Here is a 14,411-nt window from a genome sequence, read left to right as displayed (position 1 = left end):
ATGCAGGTTGGGGCCTCCCCACCCTGTCTCTAAGCCAGGAATTATTCTGTCTCAAGGAATCACTCAGCAAAATAATTTAGAATTTGTTTTGGTTTATTACATTGGTGCCAACCAATAAATGCCCGACCACTGTTCTTATGTAGTTATGGAATTCTTAAAATGATGCCAAAAGGAGTCTGTCAAATTTAGTTAGGGCCAGGCTGCCAGATGTAATTTCTCTTCGTTGAAAAGTGGTGTTAAATATACAGCAGTCTGGAAAAAAAACATGATAAAACGGTAATGGGCATTAGATTCAAAACAGAACTCAAGAAATAAAAACACTAAGACAGGTAAAGAGGAGGAAAGTTCACAGCTTCATTCTTTGGTATAGTCCATCTCACAAAGTGTATTAACTGTACAGAACTAGGAAAAGTCCAAAATAGTTCGATATATTTAAGCTGTTTCCTACTTGCAATGAGATTCGCATTTATTAATCTGCTTTTCCGTGTCACACACAGAAAAAAAAAAAAAAAAAAAAAAAAAAGAACAGGGAACAAATTTCCAAGGATGAAATTTCCACATTTATTTTTCTTTCATGTGCATAGAAAATGGCAGTGAAGTGTCCTATGAAAGAGGCAAGGGAATGGGCATGGCGCTGCTATACCAGACTGGACTTTGTGCTTCAAAGGTACACTATATTCATTTTGAAAACAAAGGATGTTGTAGTTTGTTTTTAACTGCTAACAATTCCTTGGGTTTCCCATTTGTTTTTTAAGCTGTCAGTTTCTTCAAATCTCTTTTCAAATGACACACTGCTTACAAATGATGGCACTTAACCAATGTGGCATTTCCATATTTACACCAACAAAAGAAATTTACAAGACACAATAGCATACAATCTTGACATTTAGTAATAGCAATAAAACATGAAGGGCATCCATTTTATTATTATTTTTTTTCTGTACAAACTATCAGAACATAACTTATTCACATTAAAAAAATCAACTTTAATTTGATTTGACCTACACATCCCCCATCTCATTTCACCCATTTCACAAACCTCTCATCACATCGCCCACACCTTCACCAGACTATAGAATCTACAGGTAATTAGATCTAATGCCTAAGTAGAGCTTAGAAAGTCCTCCCTCCCAAAGGTTGCCTCACTTCCCTGATAATTCCTCAAAAAAGAAAAAAAAATTCTCTTCACTCATTCCTTCCATGTCACTTTCACATTTCATCAGCAAATCAGCAAGACGGACTTCTCATCTCAATCCAAACAAGGTTAGAAAGAAAGAGTTCCTCTCCCAAGCATCATGATGCTACACCCACGAGTCTGGGGACCCTGGGTACTGTTCTGATCTGTAAGAAGGTCGTTTAGTGGAATAAAAGTCTACATAATTTGTGGTCGATTTCAGTCCATACTGTGTTGAATAATCAGTAGAAGCTGGAAAGTGAACTCGGTCATCAAAATAAGGATCTTCATAGCTATGAGGAGACTGCAAATACAATCTGTATGCATCAAAGTTCTTTCTGTTGGAGTCATCTTGACTATAATACAGCTGTTGATGCTGTTGACAAAATGAAAAAGCAAATAAATCAAGGCAAATTTTGGAAGTACATGGTTTAGGGAAAATTAACGTGGGCTTTTCCTGCTTCATATTTTTAAAGCAATATTCAGTGTTTGTGAATTTATGGTTGAAAGTTGTTTCTGGTGCATACTGTACGTTCACTAGTGGACCGTAAGGCTTTTACACTATGTTTACAGGCAGGCCGGCAGTTTGCTCAAGTCCTTTCCTATGGCCTCTAGAAGTCAGCGCCTTGGGAGAACCCAAGATACCTCCCTCTTTACTAGAGGCCGAGTTCCGTGCTCTGCTGTGGAGGAGCCTGTGACCTGGGCGTGCCCAATGAAAGGATAGACTTGATTTTTGCTTTGACACAGGGAAACCATTAGCACATCATGTACTTAGTTAAAGGTTGGATTTTTGGGCTTTGGATTGTTGTGTAATTGCACAACCATCTTTTAAAACATTTACCTCAGAGATGAAGATTGAGTCCATCCCTCAGTTTTAAAAGAAACATGTAAAGATGTTTATTAAAAAAAAAAAAAGAAATATGTAGTTTGGTGAACAGTCACACTTTGGAAACCCTGCTGGCTGTGCTTTTAAAGGAATAAGGCAGTCTCTGGGCAGGAGAGTAGCAAAATTAGAAGAGATACGTGAGCATATACAATTCTAAAGGAAAAGACGTCCCCAAGCTGGGGCTAATAATAACTCCATCTGTAAGGAAGCAAGGTGAAACACAGGTGGGCATCACCCACCCCTGCCCTCATTTTCTTTTGTGTTGTCTTATCGCTGACCTCACATTAATTTCTTCAAATATGTTTGGAGAAAAACTGTAATGGTTCTAATGTCTGTCTTTCCCCCGATCATGCCCAAATCCCCCTCTTGGTAAGATGTAACATATTTATCACATAGGTATCAACACCATGTTCTGGAACTAAACGCATTCTAATATTATAAGGATTTCAGAGCTGAACTTGCTTTTTAATTAGAGTTACGATTTTGAGGCTATTTCTCCTGTGGCTAAAGAAGATCATGAGTAACTTGAGAGGTTCTTCTTCTTCCATCTACAGAGAAAAGATGATGTGAAGGGAGGTCTAAGAGCATCCTTTTCTGCAGAGCAGGATACACGCTTGTTTGGGAAACCCCCAGTTGCTCACGTGTTAATGGAAGGTAAGAGGAGAGATCAGATGGCCCAGGTGGACATGGCATCAGGAAGGACCAAAATGAACTTCAGGCCCCTCATGAACGCAGAGATTGAATGTTACAATCACTAGTCCCTATTGTGATGGAGAGTGGAATTCACCCCTGCAGGGCTGGGTCCACTCTGACCTCTGAGCCTAATAGAGAGCTGGCTGTGGACTCAGGTGTTTTCAAGCCACGGAGGCTTGGATGGGAGGGAGTCATGAAGATGGAGAAAGAGGTGTATGTACAAAAAAGAACAATGAGAAGAGAGAATGAAGTGTGCTTACCAACCTTTCCTCACCCACAGGATGGAAGAGATTTTAGAGAGTAACAGGAAAAAAAAAAAAAAAGAGTGGAGAAAAGAAATTATTGGGCAAAGAATGGGAGTTAAAGACTTCTCAGCTGGTTGCCATCAGTGGCATGGTGGCACCAATTCGGATATGCAAGGACATAAGGCTATTGTGGAAGTGATTTGCTTAAACCACGGATGAGCTTCCGAGGAGCAGAGATTCCCCCGGGAAAGCTCCTCGGCCCCTGCCGGGTGGGCCCAGCTCAGGTAAGTCAACCGGCGCGGACCCCTTACTGTGTTGATCCCTGCTAATCGGCCTTCTGTAAAAATGATATTGCAAATTCACCTGTAGCCGTCTATTTTGTTCTCTTGCTGGTGAGGAATAGGAACTGATGTAAATTGGTGAAGGTTTGCTGGAGCCTGTAAGAAAATATTTTACGAAATTAAAACTAGTGCTCATTACTCTGTTCCATTAGGTTGTGTGGACTCCCTGCTCTAGGGCTGGTGGCGTCCCCGACAGGCCCTGCCTTCCCCGGTGCCAGCACAGCCCCGGACCAGTCAGCAGCCTGGGTGCCCTGGATCAAGCCTGCTTGCTGCTTACCCCGGGTTCTTAGGGGCTAATGAATACGGCAAAGAGAGGCTGTGTGTTTCACCAAAAAGCAATGCCAACGCATAGCTCATCCAAAAAGGGTTCCTTCTCAACCTCTGGTCACCGTGGGGAGCTCTTCCCACCTGTGAAGATTTCCCTGGCTGGCTCTGAAGAGCAGACTTGCTCCCTGCGCCAAGGAACACGGCCTTTCCAGGGCTCTGAGCTAGAGAACTGGGTCAGATGAGGGGGTAGGGAAACACAGTGGGACAAGCTCCATGCCCTCAGAACAGCGTTGATTCAAAATCCCAGGTCCTGGAAGGAGCAGGCACAGGTGTGATCTAACAGGCCGGCCACCTGGGGGCACATTCTTGTGTCCACCATATTTAAGTATGTTTCAAAACAAAAAGAACCTTGTAATCAGATAGCTGTCTTCATGAGTCCATAGTAGACTCCCAATGATGTCATTGGTTACCCTTCAAGTACTGTTAAGGCTAGCAAAGATTTTTATTTTTTTTTTAATGAGGAAAATGAAACATATTTGAGGCAAATTAGTTTATTGAAGCAAGCAAAGAAGATACAGAAGGGCGTGCATGCTAAGGAGGCAATCTTTAAAATAAAGCAGGCTGCCGCAAACCTGAAGCAACAATGCACTTCAGCTGGTATATGTGCATTTCCTCTGCAAAGAGCTCGGTGTTTGAAATGTAGCATCTGCAATTTTCTGAGCTATTAATTGCCATAGTAACAGTAGTTGATTAGTAAACAGTCCTGTGAAATCACAATCTTAAAGACAACGGCACAACTGAGACTGCTCCCCCAGCAGTTGTTAAATTGCCACCAGTTTTTCTTTCTTTCTTTTTAAGAAACAGTTTTTTGTTGTTGTTGTTGTTGAGAGGAGGGGGGTTCCGCTCTGGGTCCCATGGCGGGGGCACACGGCCGGCCCCCCCCCCCCCCCCGCCCCCCGCCTTTTTTGGTAGCTCACACTGCCTTATTTGAGACCTGTCGAGTAGTTCTAATTTGCAACATAGTTGAGAATGGAGACAATAGGAAACCTTGGTAACCCTTCAGGTTGGCCTTCTTTAAGTAAATTATATGCAGGGCTTTCTGAATAGGACATAAAAATATTAATACTGGGCAACATCATTTTTGTTATTCTTAAAAAATAATCACTCTGAGGAGAATCCCATTATATATTTTGTTATTCATTCAAACTCTTTTCCACAAAAATGTAAATGGAATTAATCTCCATCCGCAGGTTTGAATTTATGAGTCAGTCCAGGAGATGTGGGCCTGCCAAGTGTCACAGAGCTCAGGGTTCTGGAACACACAGGGGAGTGGGGAGGGGGCAGGACAAAGGGCCTGCGCTGCAGGGGAGTCGGAAATGCTTTCTCGTTTGGATACAGTGCTCATTTTATGTGCGGTCACCAGACCACTACCCTCACTTGTTTTTACTTAAAACAAGTGGAAAAGGCCCTGAAGCAGGAGATGGAGAGACTGGACCATGGTTTGCTGCTGGGGGACCATCTCATTGCAGGCAGAGGTTACCTCCCAGGCCACCGGCCAAGTGCCTGGGGACACGCGGCTTTTCGAGATACTCTATCACACACCCGACTGGCGTCTTACCAGGGTACAGGCCTCTATGTGTGGCATCCCCTTGGCTACTGTAATACTGCATAGGTGGCTGGGTCCTATCGTATTCAGAGCGAGGGTCTCTGATTCCTAACAGTGCTGGTGAGGAAGAGGTACTGCCGACTGAAGGGAGAGGCAAGAGGAGGAGGGAGAGAGAGAGAAGAAAGAGAAATCAGGCTGTCAGTGTCTCTAGAAAGTCCCCTCTGGAAAAACAAAGGTCAGTAATTAGAAGTGCACGTGGCTGGCACTAAAGTCAGCTCTTAGAGGTGCCGTGAGTTGTAGGGCAGCCAGCCCTGGGTCTCGGGAAGGTGACCTGCAGGCCGGTCACTGTGAGGATCAGCGCTGTCAACCCCCAAGCTTGCTAGAGAGCCACAGCACGTGGTGCAGGGATCATGCGGCTTCCCCACTGACACGGTGGGTCTCAACCACCTGCTTGGGCCTTTGAAACTGAGTGATGGTAACTTCCCAGTCATGCAAGAGTTACATTTGCTGCTTTATGATCTCAGTTCACTTACTTGTAACACACCCATCTATTATCCGTTATGTATAGCTCTTCAGTAAGTAGATGTTTTATGGCATGTTTTGATTTCTGATGATTTCATAAATATCTGCATCTCTAAATGTGTTTGAATAAGAGTGCCCAACCCATAAAACTTATAATTCTTTTATGGTGATCAGCTGTCAGGGAAATTTATAAACTCCGTAAGCCCTGCTCACCAAGCTCATGGTGCTGAGAAGCCCAGGCCTCACAAAGGCCCAGCTTTTTTATCCCGGCTGGAGCCAAACATTTCATAATAACATGTCTACCCATGGGTGTCCTGCTGGGACATTTTTGCACAGAAGGAAAACATCTTCTTTTTCTCATTTAAAAACCTATCTTGCTTGCACTGAAGTATCTTGAATTAAATAAGAGTGGTCACTTATTCACTGGATCCACTTCAAAGCGGCAGGCCCCAGGCCCTGCTACCAGTGGTTTTGTGTGCATTGATGCTTTCAGAGGAAGACTGACATCAAAATATTTTCCCTGGAAAGTCACTTCACTGACACACAGTGAGCATGCATGGGCAGTGTCTATGTGCTTCTCATCCTGCCTACTTTCTACAAGGTAGGAGGACAGAGGCCATCGCCACCCGCCTCCCATAATTACATCAGCAAGATATGAGATGTGCCCATAAGCAGATACTGTGCTAGTGCTGAGGGATGGATGATCAGTCCTCAGAATAAATGGAGAAACAAGTGTGAATCAGATCCTACCTTCAAATGGAATCCAGAGAGGGACCTAGGAACTTGGACGGGGCCCGTCAGCACTGTCCAGTGTGTATATTTAAGAGGTCCTCAAAACAAGTTCATTGCTTAGTGACTGTGTCCTGATTTGTCTGAAATTATTCTTTTGCCTGTACACATGCCTTTTGTTAAACAGCAAACTCTCTTGCTTCCCCGGGCACCCCTCTTTCTGAGTCTCTAAAGAATCCTGAGCATTTTTATAAAGCAAGACAGCCTCAGGCTACACCTGGGAACCCAGCAAGATGTGTCAAAAACCAAGCAGAGGTCTCTTTGAAGAAGACAACTCATAATTTAAAAACTAAGACATAAATATACATCATATGCAGTAGGCAGAGATAATTTTTAAAAATTCCTGGTACAAGTGGAGACTTCCAGTTATGTGACAAGAACCACCAGTCATATATTAGTCTTTTTGGTCACATTTGTCCACATGAGAAATAAGGCTGCCAGCAGGAGCAAAGTTGAATACAACAGGTAATATTTATATGTCAGGATGGGAGATTTAAAGCCAAATAAAGAAAGATATTTATTACTTTTCCTGTTTCATTTAGTTAAGAATTAAATTTACAGGACTGAACCGACTTGGTAGTAATATTCTGTTCTTACATGCAAACCCCCCCCCCAAAAACAAGCCCCCCCACAAAACCCAGTCTGAGCCGCAGTACATTCTTTCTACCAAATTAAACACCACCAATATGTAGGTAGTGTGGTTGTCAAGATTCCCAACTTACAAATCAAAGGGAGTTCCTGTAAAGCCACCTGCAGGGCCTGTTCCCATCAGCCATGCATGCTGGGGGTCTGGAAGGCAGCCAGGGGATGAAGCTTTAACTGCTGAGGAGTGAGGTACAGGTGGAGATCACGGCTCTCCCAGGCTGTGGGTCTAAAGCTCGCGTATAAGGGATTCTTTTTAAGAGCTTTCACCAAGAAAACGAAAAAATCACTTTGAAGAGATTTCAGATTTCTGGCCTGCAGGCAGAGGCAAGGGCAGCCATTTTCAGGCACAACCTAGTGGTTCTCAAAGTATGTTTGTCCACTCTCCTGTATCCGCATCACTGGGTCAGCTTATTAAATGCAGGCTCCCAGGCCCCTTTGCAAACCTAGTGAAGCAGAATCTTAGGGGGAACAGATGCTATTGAGGACCCCGGGATACTTTTATGCGCCACAGTTGGTGTAAACTTGCATAAACTTTTAAAGCGGAAGGAGGACTGCTGTATACAATAGCACGTAATTCTGAAAGAAGGCTTTCAGCCTGGAGAGCAAACTCTCCTTTCCTCAGGGTTTGGAGGTGACAGGCTTAATCAGCGTACGTTCGATCTCAGATGGGAAACAATGTTCTGTCACACAAATGCTCTCACCAAGAAGGGGAGTTTACCCACTGACCTGACTGAATGACAGGTGACATCTGTTGGTTGGTGGTAGACAGCGAAGGATGTGATTTGAATCGGTCTCGCTCTAATGTTGACACAGGTGTAATAAAATGGTTCTGATTCCACCCATCCTGTGGAGTTAAAAGAGGAAAAGAAACCTCTCAAAGTGGATAATGACATTTCATTACAATAAATGATTACAAGCGTGTGCTCTGATGAATGCTAATTATGCCAGAGCTATTCTTGTAAGTTACCTTTTTATAGATGCTCCGGAGGTCCCGATATTGCCATAATGTATTCAAGACCTGGGCTGCTGCCTTCACCACTTTCAGAGATGATCTAGGGCGAGAGCGGGGATGTTAATGAACGTGGGCAGCTCCACTTGAAGAGACTCTGGCAGCAAAGCAATGGCCAAGAGGCCATCACTCCAAGGACTAGGGGGCAAGGAGGCTGCTGCTAGAAACCACCACCAAGGAATCAGGTGTACCTGGGAGTCAGTCAAGTTCAGGGCTGGCCAGAGGTGGCAAGGACCAAAGAGAGGCTCACAGGCACTTGGCTCTGTGGTCAGAAGCTGTGGTCGGGATGAGCCCACGACTTCTGACCATGATCACACATCTCAAGTGTCTGAGGACCCTCCCAAGTTAACTTAAGTTACCCGCCCACCCCCATTATTAGGCCATCTTGTCATTTGTGCCTCTTTGTAAACAGATGTGTCTGTGTGCTCTAGTGTTTGATCTGGAAAATAAGGTCAGTTATTACCTCCCCTCTCCCTGAGGCCTTCCCGACCAGTGTGCCTGAAATTGTGACACCCCCTCCTCACCCTGGCATATGCCCTATCACTGTCCCCGATTTTATTATTTGCCTTTCGCTCAGCACCATCCACAGGCGCTGCTCATTCCACTGGTACCTTGTCTGTTCCACCCATGGAATGTAAGCTACCTGCGGGCAGGTGTGAACTGCTCACTGCTGTAGCACGTGGCAGGTGGGCAAGAGATAGAAGCTTGGTGAGTGAATCAAAAGGAAAGTAAGTGTACGTTCAGAAGACAGCTTGATTTGATCCAGGTTTTCTGAATCTCTTGTTTTGAAAAAAAAAAATTAGACCTTTTTTTTTTCGATATACAAAGATTTTGGCACTGGTTCAGCATTTCTCCAGCCTGTTCTTATGCCTTTCACGAATAAAGGCTATCTCACAAAATTTTAGGAGCACTAAATGTGATTTCGGTTACTCTTACAGGAGAGGGGAAGGGAGCTGGAGGGGGAGTGAGTGGAACAGGGCCTTAGCTTTATCTGTAATGTTTCGTTTCCTTTGAAATAAAAATGAGTGTGTGTGCACTTATTACTAATGAGATAAAGATACCTAAGAGAAAAGGACTGAAAGGAAATATGAATAATGTTGGTAGCTGTGGTTTCTGTGGGGTGAGAATATGATGTGCTACGTTATTCTTCACAAGTATACACAGGGGCTTCCCTGGTGGCGCGGTGGTTGAGAGTCCGCCTGCCGATGCAGGGGACACGGGTTCGTGCCCTTGGTCCAGGAAGATCCCACATGCCGCGGAGTGGCTGGGCCCGTGAGCCATGGCCGCTGAGCCTGCGCGTCCGGAGCCTGTGCTCCGCAACGGGAGAGGCCACAGCAGTGAGAGGCCCGCGTACCGCAAAAAAAAAAAAAAAAAAAAAGTATACATAGTGTGAGTTCTAGTACTGACACTCAGCCAATTAATAAATGTTTACTAGTATGGGCCAGTCTTTGTTCTAGATACCGAGGATGCAGCAGTGAATGAAAAGACAAGGCGCCCACTCCAGGGGACTGTCAGATGCCAGAGGGGGTCGTAAATAACCCCAGGGAAGCTACTGCCATGTGCAGGAGGTGAGTGGGGAGACGGGCGGGCCATTTTACTACTGATCGGGAGGCTACTGTCCTGTTGTGTCGAGAATGGGTCAAGCAGCCCTACACTTCCCGCTTCCTTGAAGGATTCTCTGATCTGAAACTAAGGCAAATTCACAGTCACTGCTATAGCTCCGTGACGAGAAACCTTCAATTTTTGCCACCAATCCTCTAATCCCTACTTCTGCTGCTTCATCACTTGGGTGTCACCCACAAGAGAGGTATGATCGAAGCCCAGGGCACATCCTGAGGCCACACAACAGGCTCTGGCTCTGCTGCACGTGGTGATTTTAGGACCTTCTGGGAGGAAATAATCCCAGAACTGAGGATTTAAGATGTTCTTGCAGAACAGGCCCTGGAGCCTGGAGCAGAGCCAAAGGTCCAAAGGAGACGGGGCCCCAGGTTTTCCTCCTCATGAAATGTCTGATTCTTCCAGGAGTCCAAACGGCCAAATGTGGCTTTAGGGACAGGAACGACGGTAGAGGTGAGGGATGCTCCAAGAAAATAAAGAGCAGAAAAGGGGCCACATGACCACAGATACGTCTCCCAGCAAAAAAAAACAGGTTTTAACTGCTGGAAACCGTTTAGCTTATTGGCACGTGAGAAGTGCACAAATAAATCCTTCCCAGTAAGCAGTGTATCCTCAACCGAGGCCCTTGTCACAGGAATGAGGGCTTGGCGCTGGCGTCTCCTTGCAGCAGACTTGCCTGTCTCCTCTGCCCTTGGTTATGTTCACCAGCTTTTCTATGCCCCCCGAGTCAGCCAGGGCCTTGGCATTCTCCATGTTCTTGCTGGTGACCTCATGCAGGGCGCAGCAGATGGCTGCCACGGTCTCATCCGACAGCACGCTGGGGCTGGTCCCACCCGGGAGCCTGTTGACCAGGTCTCGCATGGCGTATTTACCTGCCCGAGGCAAAAGAGAGCTCATTCCACTTTTGGAAGGGACCTGCTTTTTGTTATTGTTGTCATTGAAAGGTTGTGACTGTGCAGTCTCTTGAAAACAAAACCTCAAAAGAGACGATAACTGGAAAGAAAAAATCCACGGTAAAGAAGGAAATGACAAACATTTTAACTGTACGGGGCAGGTTAACATCTATGGCCATGCCGCTCGAGGAAATGACTGGTTTATAAAACCTTACTGCAAATTGCTGAAAGAAAATGTAAATCAGGGTATAAAACTGGGTATAATAATCAAGTTGCTTTAGTTCCACTATTTTCATTAACAGCAAGAATAAAGGAATTATGATAGTAAATTTTACTCTCCATTCAGTTCCTATGCATCATATAGGAATTACAACTTCCTCTTAAAGCTTTTAAAAACTTTTCTTTGAATAAGTTGTAAGCTGGACCAAGTACGGCTGCCAAACAATTCATGAAATCTTTCTAGATCTCAACATGTGAACTGGGTACAGTTACTCATTTTTTTTTTTTCCAAAATTTTGAATTTTATCTTATTTTTTTATACAGCAGGTTCTTATTAGTTATCTATTTTATACATATTGGTATATATATATGTCGATCCCAATCTCCCAATTCATCCCACATTTTTATCAAGTTGAGGGTTTATATCAGTTGGTCTGACATCAGTAAACCACATGCTCGTTTCTTTTAAAGAAGACAGAAGTATAATTCTGGTATGAAGATTATGGGTATGTTACGTCCCGGGAGTAGTGCAATAATAAAGTTCCCGAAAGGACAAGGCTGGGGTGTCCCTTCGCCACTGAGGCATTTCCGTACAGATCCTCAATTCCCCGTAATCTTCTCCAAAAAGAGATTATCTCCAGCTTTTTCCATTTCAATTACTGACTGACAAACTGGGATAACTGTACTGCACACAAAAGAAATTAACTAAAGCTCAAGTAAATATTTTCTTAGCTTTTCTCCCTATGCTAATAACTGAATGGATGCTAAATGGGGTTTTTATTGAAGACCTATTTATATACAATGGCAAGCAGGAGAAGACAGGGCCTGAGTACACACCGCATAATTTAGCATAATTTACAGCTCGTCAAAGTGAAGACGACGGGGGCATAACTCACAGAGAACATTGTTAGGAAGAGTGGAAAAGCAGTGATGACACTGTAAGCCAGAAGATAAATGTGGCTTTTAAGAACAGATGATAAGTTAGCACTGGTGATTCTGAATACTCACGAATGACCAAAAGGTCCACGACATGTAATTCGTCACTTTGCTACGGCACAATTTTAAATTGCACTCTGGAGGCTTGGGAGAAGGCCAGTCACTCGGTCTGTGAGTGACCCTAGTGGTCCGTTCAGAGCCTGCAGCCCAGACAGCTGGCTTGGTCAGACTCAGTTGAGTATGCAGCAACTTTGGTGAACTGACAAAACCTTGTTTCCTCGTGAAAAACGGCTCTGGAGAGAAAGTCCATGGCTAGTGCTGGTGATGGATGTGAGGAGAGAGTGAAGAGGTCAGAGAAGGGCATGGTTCTTAGGAACAGAAGTGCTGGGTAAATCAAGAGTCAAATACTGAATATGGGAGGGGCTCAGACCACACAGGAAGGAAGGGATCTTCATGGGGAAACAAGAAAAAGTGACTCCTGAAACAGCTCAAGAGTACTCCAGCTGGGTAAAATAATGCTCATCAGCGGAGAGAGAAAACACGCGTGAAAGTTTAAAAGGGGGTGAGGACATTCACAGAAAACACAGGGATGCACCGAGAGAACGCGAGGCCCCTGAATATACATTCGTTCTTCCCCGAGGTCTTGGCACTCATGGAGCTGGCTGTGCACCCTCTGCTCTCCCATCTCTCTCCTCCCATTTGTGGAATGACAGGACACAAGGTGTGTGTGGCCAACACTGCTTTTTAGCATTAAGAACTCCCAAACTATACGGGCTTCTTATGAGAAATTCAAATAATACAGATGTAACAGAAATAACTTAAAAAATATCTTTTTAGGGACCTAAAGGATTTCTCTCAAGGAAATGTGGGATCTAGGAGCTATGACACATCTATTGGAATCAGGCATGAGCTGGCTATGAACAGGGCATGGAAGAGGCTCCTTTCCTCTCCGGGAGGTACAATTTGGCCCAAAGAGATAGTGTTTTAAGAGCAGGTTAATCCAGGCAATAATTTAAAACAGCACGTCTACCAGGCACTGTGTGAGGGGCCATGGTGACTCCTCGTAGACACTCTCTGAGGTAAACATTGTTGTCCTTGTTCCTTTCCTCTCTCCACCTTTGTCTTGCTCTATCATGGCAGGTGTATTTTAATATGAGTTCAATATATATTCACTAATCCACATAAGATCTTGTCACATTTTCCCTCCTTCTCCCCTGACCTGTCATCGGCTGTAGGACTGGCGTGGAGCTGGGGGGTTTACACGGGGGCATTTTCACAGCAAGCCCACGGTGACGAGCATAGGCACGGGCAGCTCCCTTTCGGAGATGGGAACCAAGGGAGAGTTTTCAATTCAGATGAAGGAATGGAGCCCACATGGGCTCCATGCAGGACACTCCAGGTTACACAGCCGGTGAGCAGCACCATCCAGGGTTTAACCTGACGTCCACTGGACGGCCTCTGATCTTTTCTTTTCCCCACACTCTGCTTGGGATGTGGCCATGCTCTGGAGGCAAGCAAGCTAAGCTGCTGTGGGTGCACAACTTTGAAGAGGCACTCATTCTCAAGTTCACGCAAGCGCCAACCCGGCATCTGGATGGACCCAAGGGTGAATGCCTCCTAAAATTTTGCACCCTGTGTGCCTCACTTTCCTTATCCTCATCCTGACCCTGCCCTGGGGTCAGGTCTAGGAACAGTGCCTCTGTTTTAAGGCGAGCACTTACACAGATGTGAGAGGGAAAAGCTATAAAACATTCATGTGATTTCTTTTTTTAAATTTAAAACACGGTAGTGTTGGAGAATTAGCAGATATGTCTCAAAAATCAGAAAAGGGAGAATTAAACCTTTTTGGTTGTTCAAGAAATGACTCTCTGGGGAAACAGACACACCAAATCTACCAAGCAGTTTTATAATGTATGACTGAAATTGCTAGCTCTTCTGAAAATTTACCTTCCTGATCCAGTGTTTAACGAATGAGCCTGCCTCTTGCTGAAAAGGAATGGTCAGAAAGGACAGACACACGGGCACCAAACATGCCAAGACACCGGGGACTAGGACTGAGTTGCTAATCATTTTAAATGTCATATTTTTATAAATCAAAAGAAGAGTTTTATAAACGCTGTTGTTTCTCTCTTTATAGCTCACCTGGTCACCAGAACATACCTATGAGCTCCTTGTTGCGGACATCTAGGGCCATATTCCTCAAGGCAGTCGCCACAGAAGAAACAACTCTATCATTATCCATTCTCAGAAGTTCTACAAGGATGGGGAGCCCTTTTTCTTTGCGGACAGCTGCTCGGATGTACGCTGCAAACTAGGAAATAAAACAAGGTAATAAGTAATATAAAACAGAGCTCAACTCTCAGATGTTACTGTTGCCTAAAAAAAGATGTTTCCAAAAGATAAACTAATAGATTAAATGTTTTCTTTCCAACTGGAGATTAAATCTGTGATGCCAGTCAGGAGAAAACCAGTTTGGGAGAAAGATAAGCTAGGATGACTGATTTAAAAAGAAATCCCAAAGCCTGAAAAGCTCAAGCCACCATCTGGCAGATATTTTTGGGTAGAAAAG

The 14,411-nt window shown here is 44.5% G+C and overlaps 1 protein-coding gene across 4 annotated transcripts in view; it reads right to left on the bottom strand.

Annotated features, from left to right (window-relative positions):
* Nucleotides 1-535: 535 nt before the first annotated feature.
* PKP4 (plakophilin 4) overlaps nt 536-14,411 on the bottom strand; it is a 254,066-nt gene continuing 240,190 nt past the window's right edge. Inside the window, exons 15-21 of one of the 4 annotated variants that reach the window (XM_007446451.1) lie at nt 14,003-14,153; nt 10,471-10,666; nt 8,136-8,220; nt 7,895-8,012; nt 5,225-5,353; nt 3,362-3,435; nt 536-1,550 (exon numbers count right to left, since the gene is read on the bottom strand). In XM_007446451.1, the coding sequence (XP_007446513.1) occupies nt 1,302-1,550; nt 3,362-3,435; nt 5,225-5,353; nt 7,895-8,012; nt 8,136-8,220; nt 10,471-10,666; nt 14,003-14,153 (1,002 nt within the window). In that variant the 3' untranslated portion in view covers nt 536-1,301. The remainder of the gene's footprint in view (nt 1,551-3,361; nt 3,436-5,224; nt 5,354-7,894; nt 8,013-8,135; nt 8,221-10,470; nt 10,667-14,002; nt 14,154-14,411) is intronic. The other 3 variants (XM_007446452.1, XM_007446454.1, XM_007446453.1) reach the window with 3 other exon arrangements.

Source organism: Lipotes vexillifer, unplaced genomic scaffold (assembly GCF_000442215.2).
Source record: "Lipotes vexillifer unplaced genomic scaffold, Lipotes_vexillifer_v1.1 scaffold173, whole genome shotgun sequence".
Taxonomy (NCBI): domain Eukaryota; kingdom Metazoa; phylum Chordata; class Mammalia; order Artiodactyla; family Lipotidae; genus Lipotes; species Lipotes vexillifer.
Note: the sequence above shows the minus strand (reverse complement) of the source record. Positions and strands in the feature narration are given on the sequence as shown.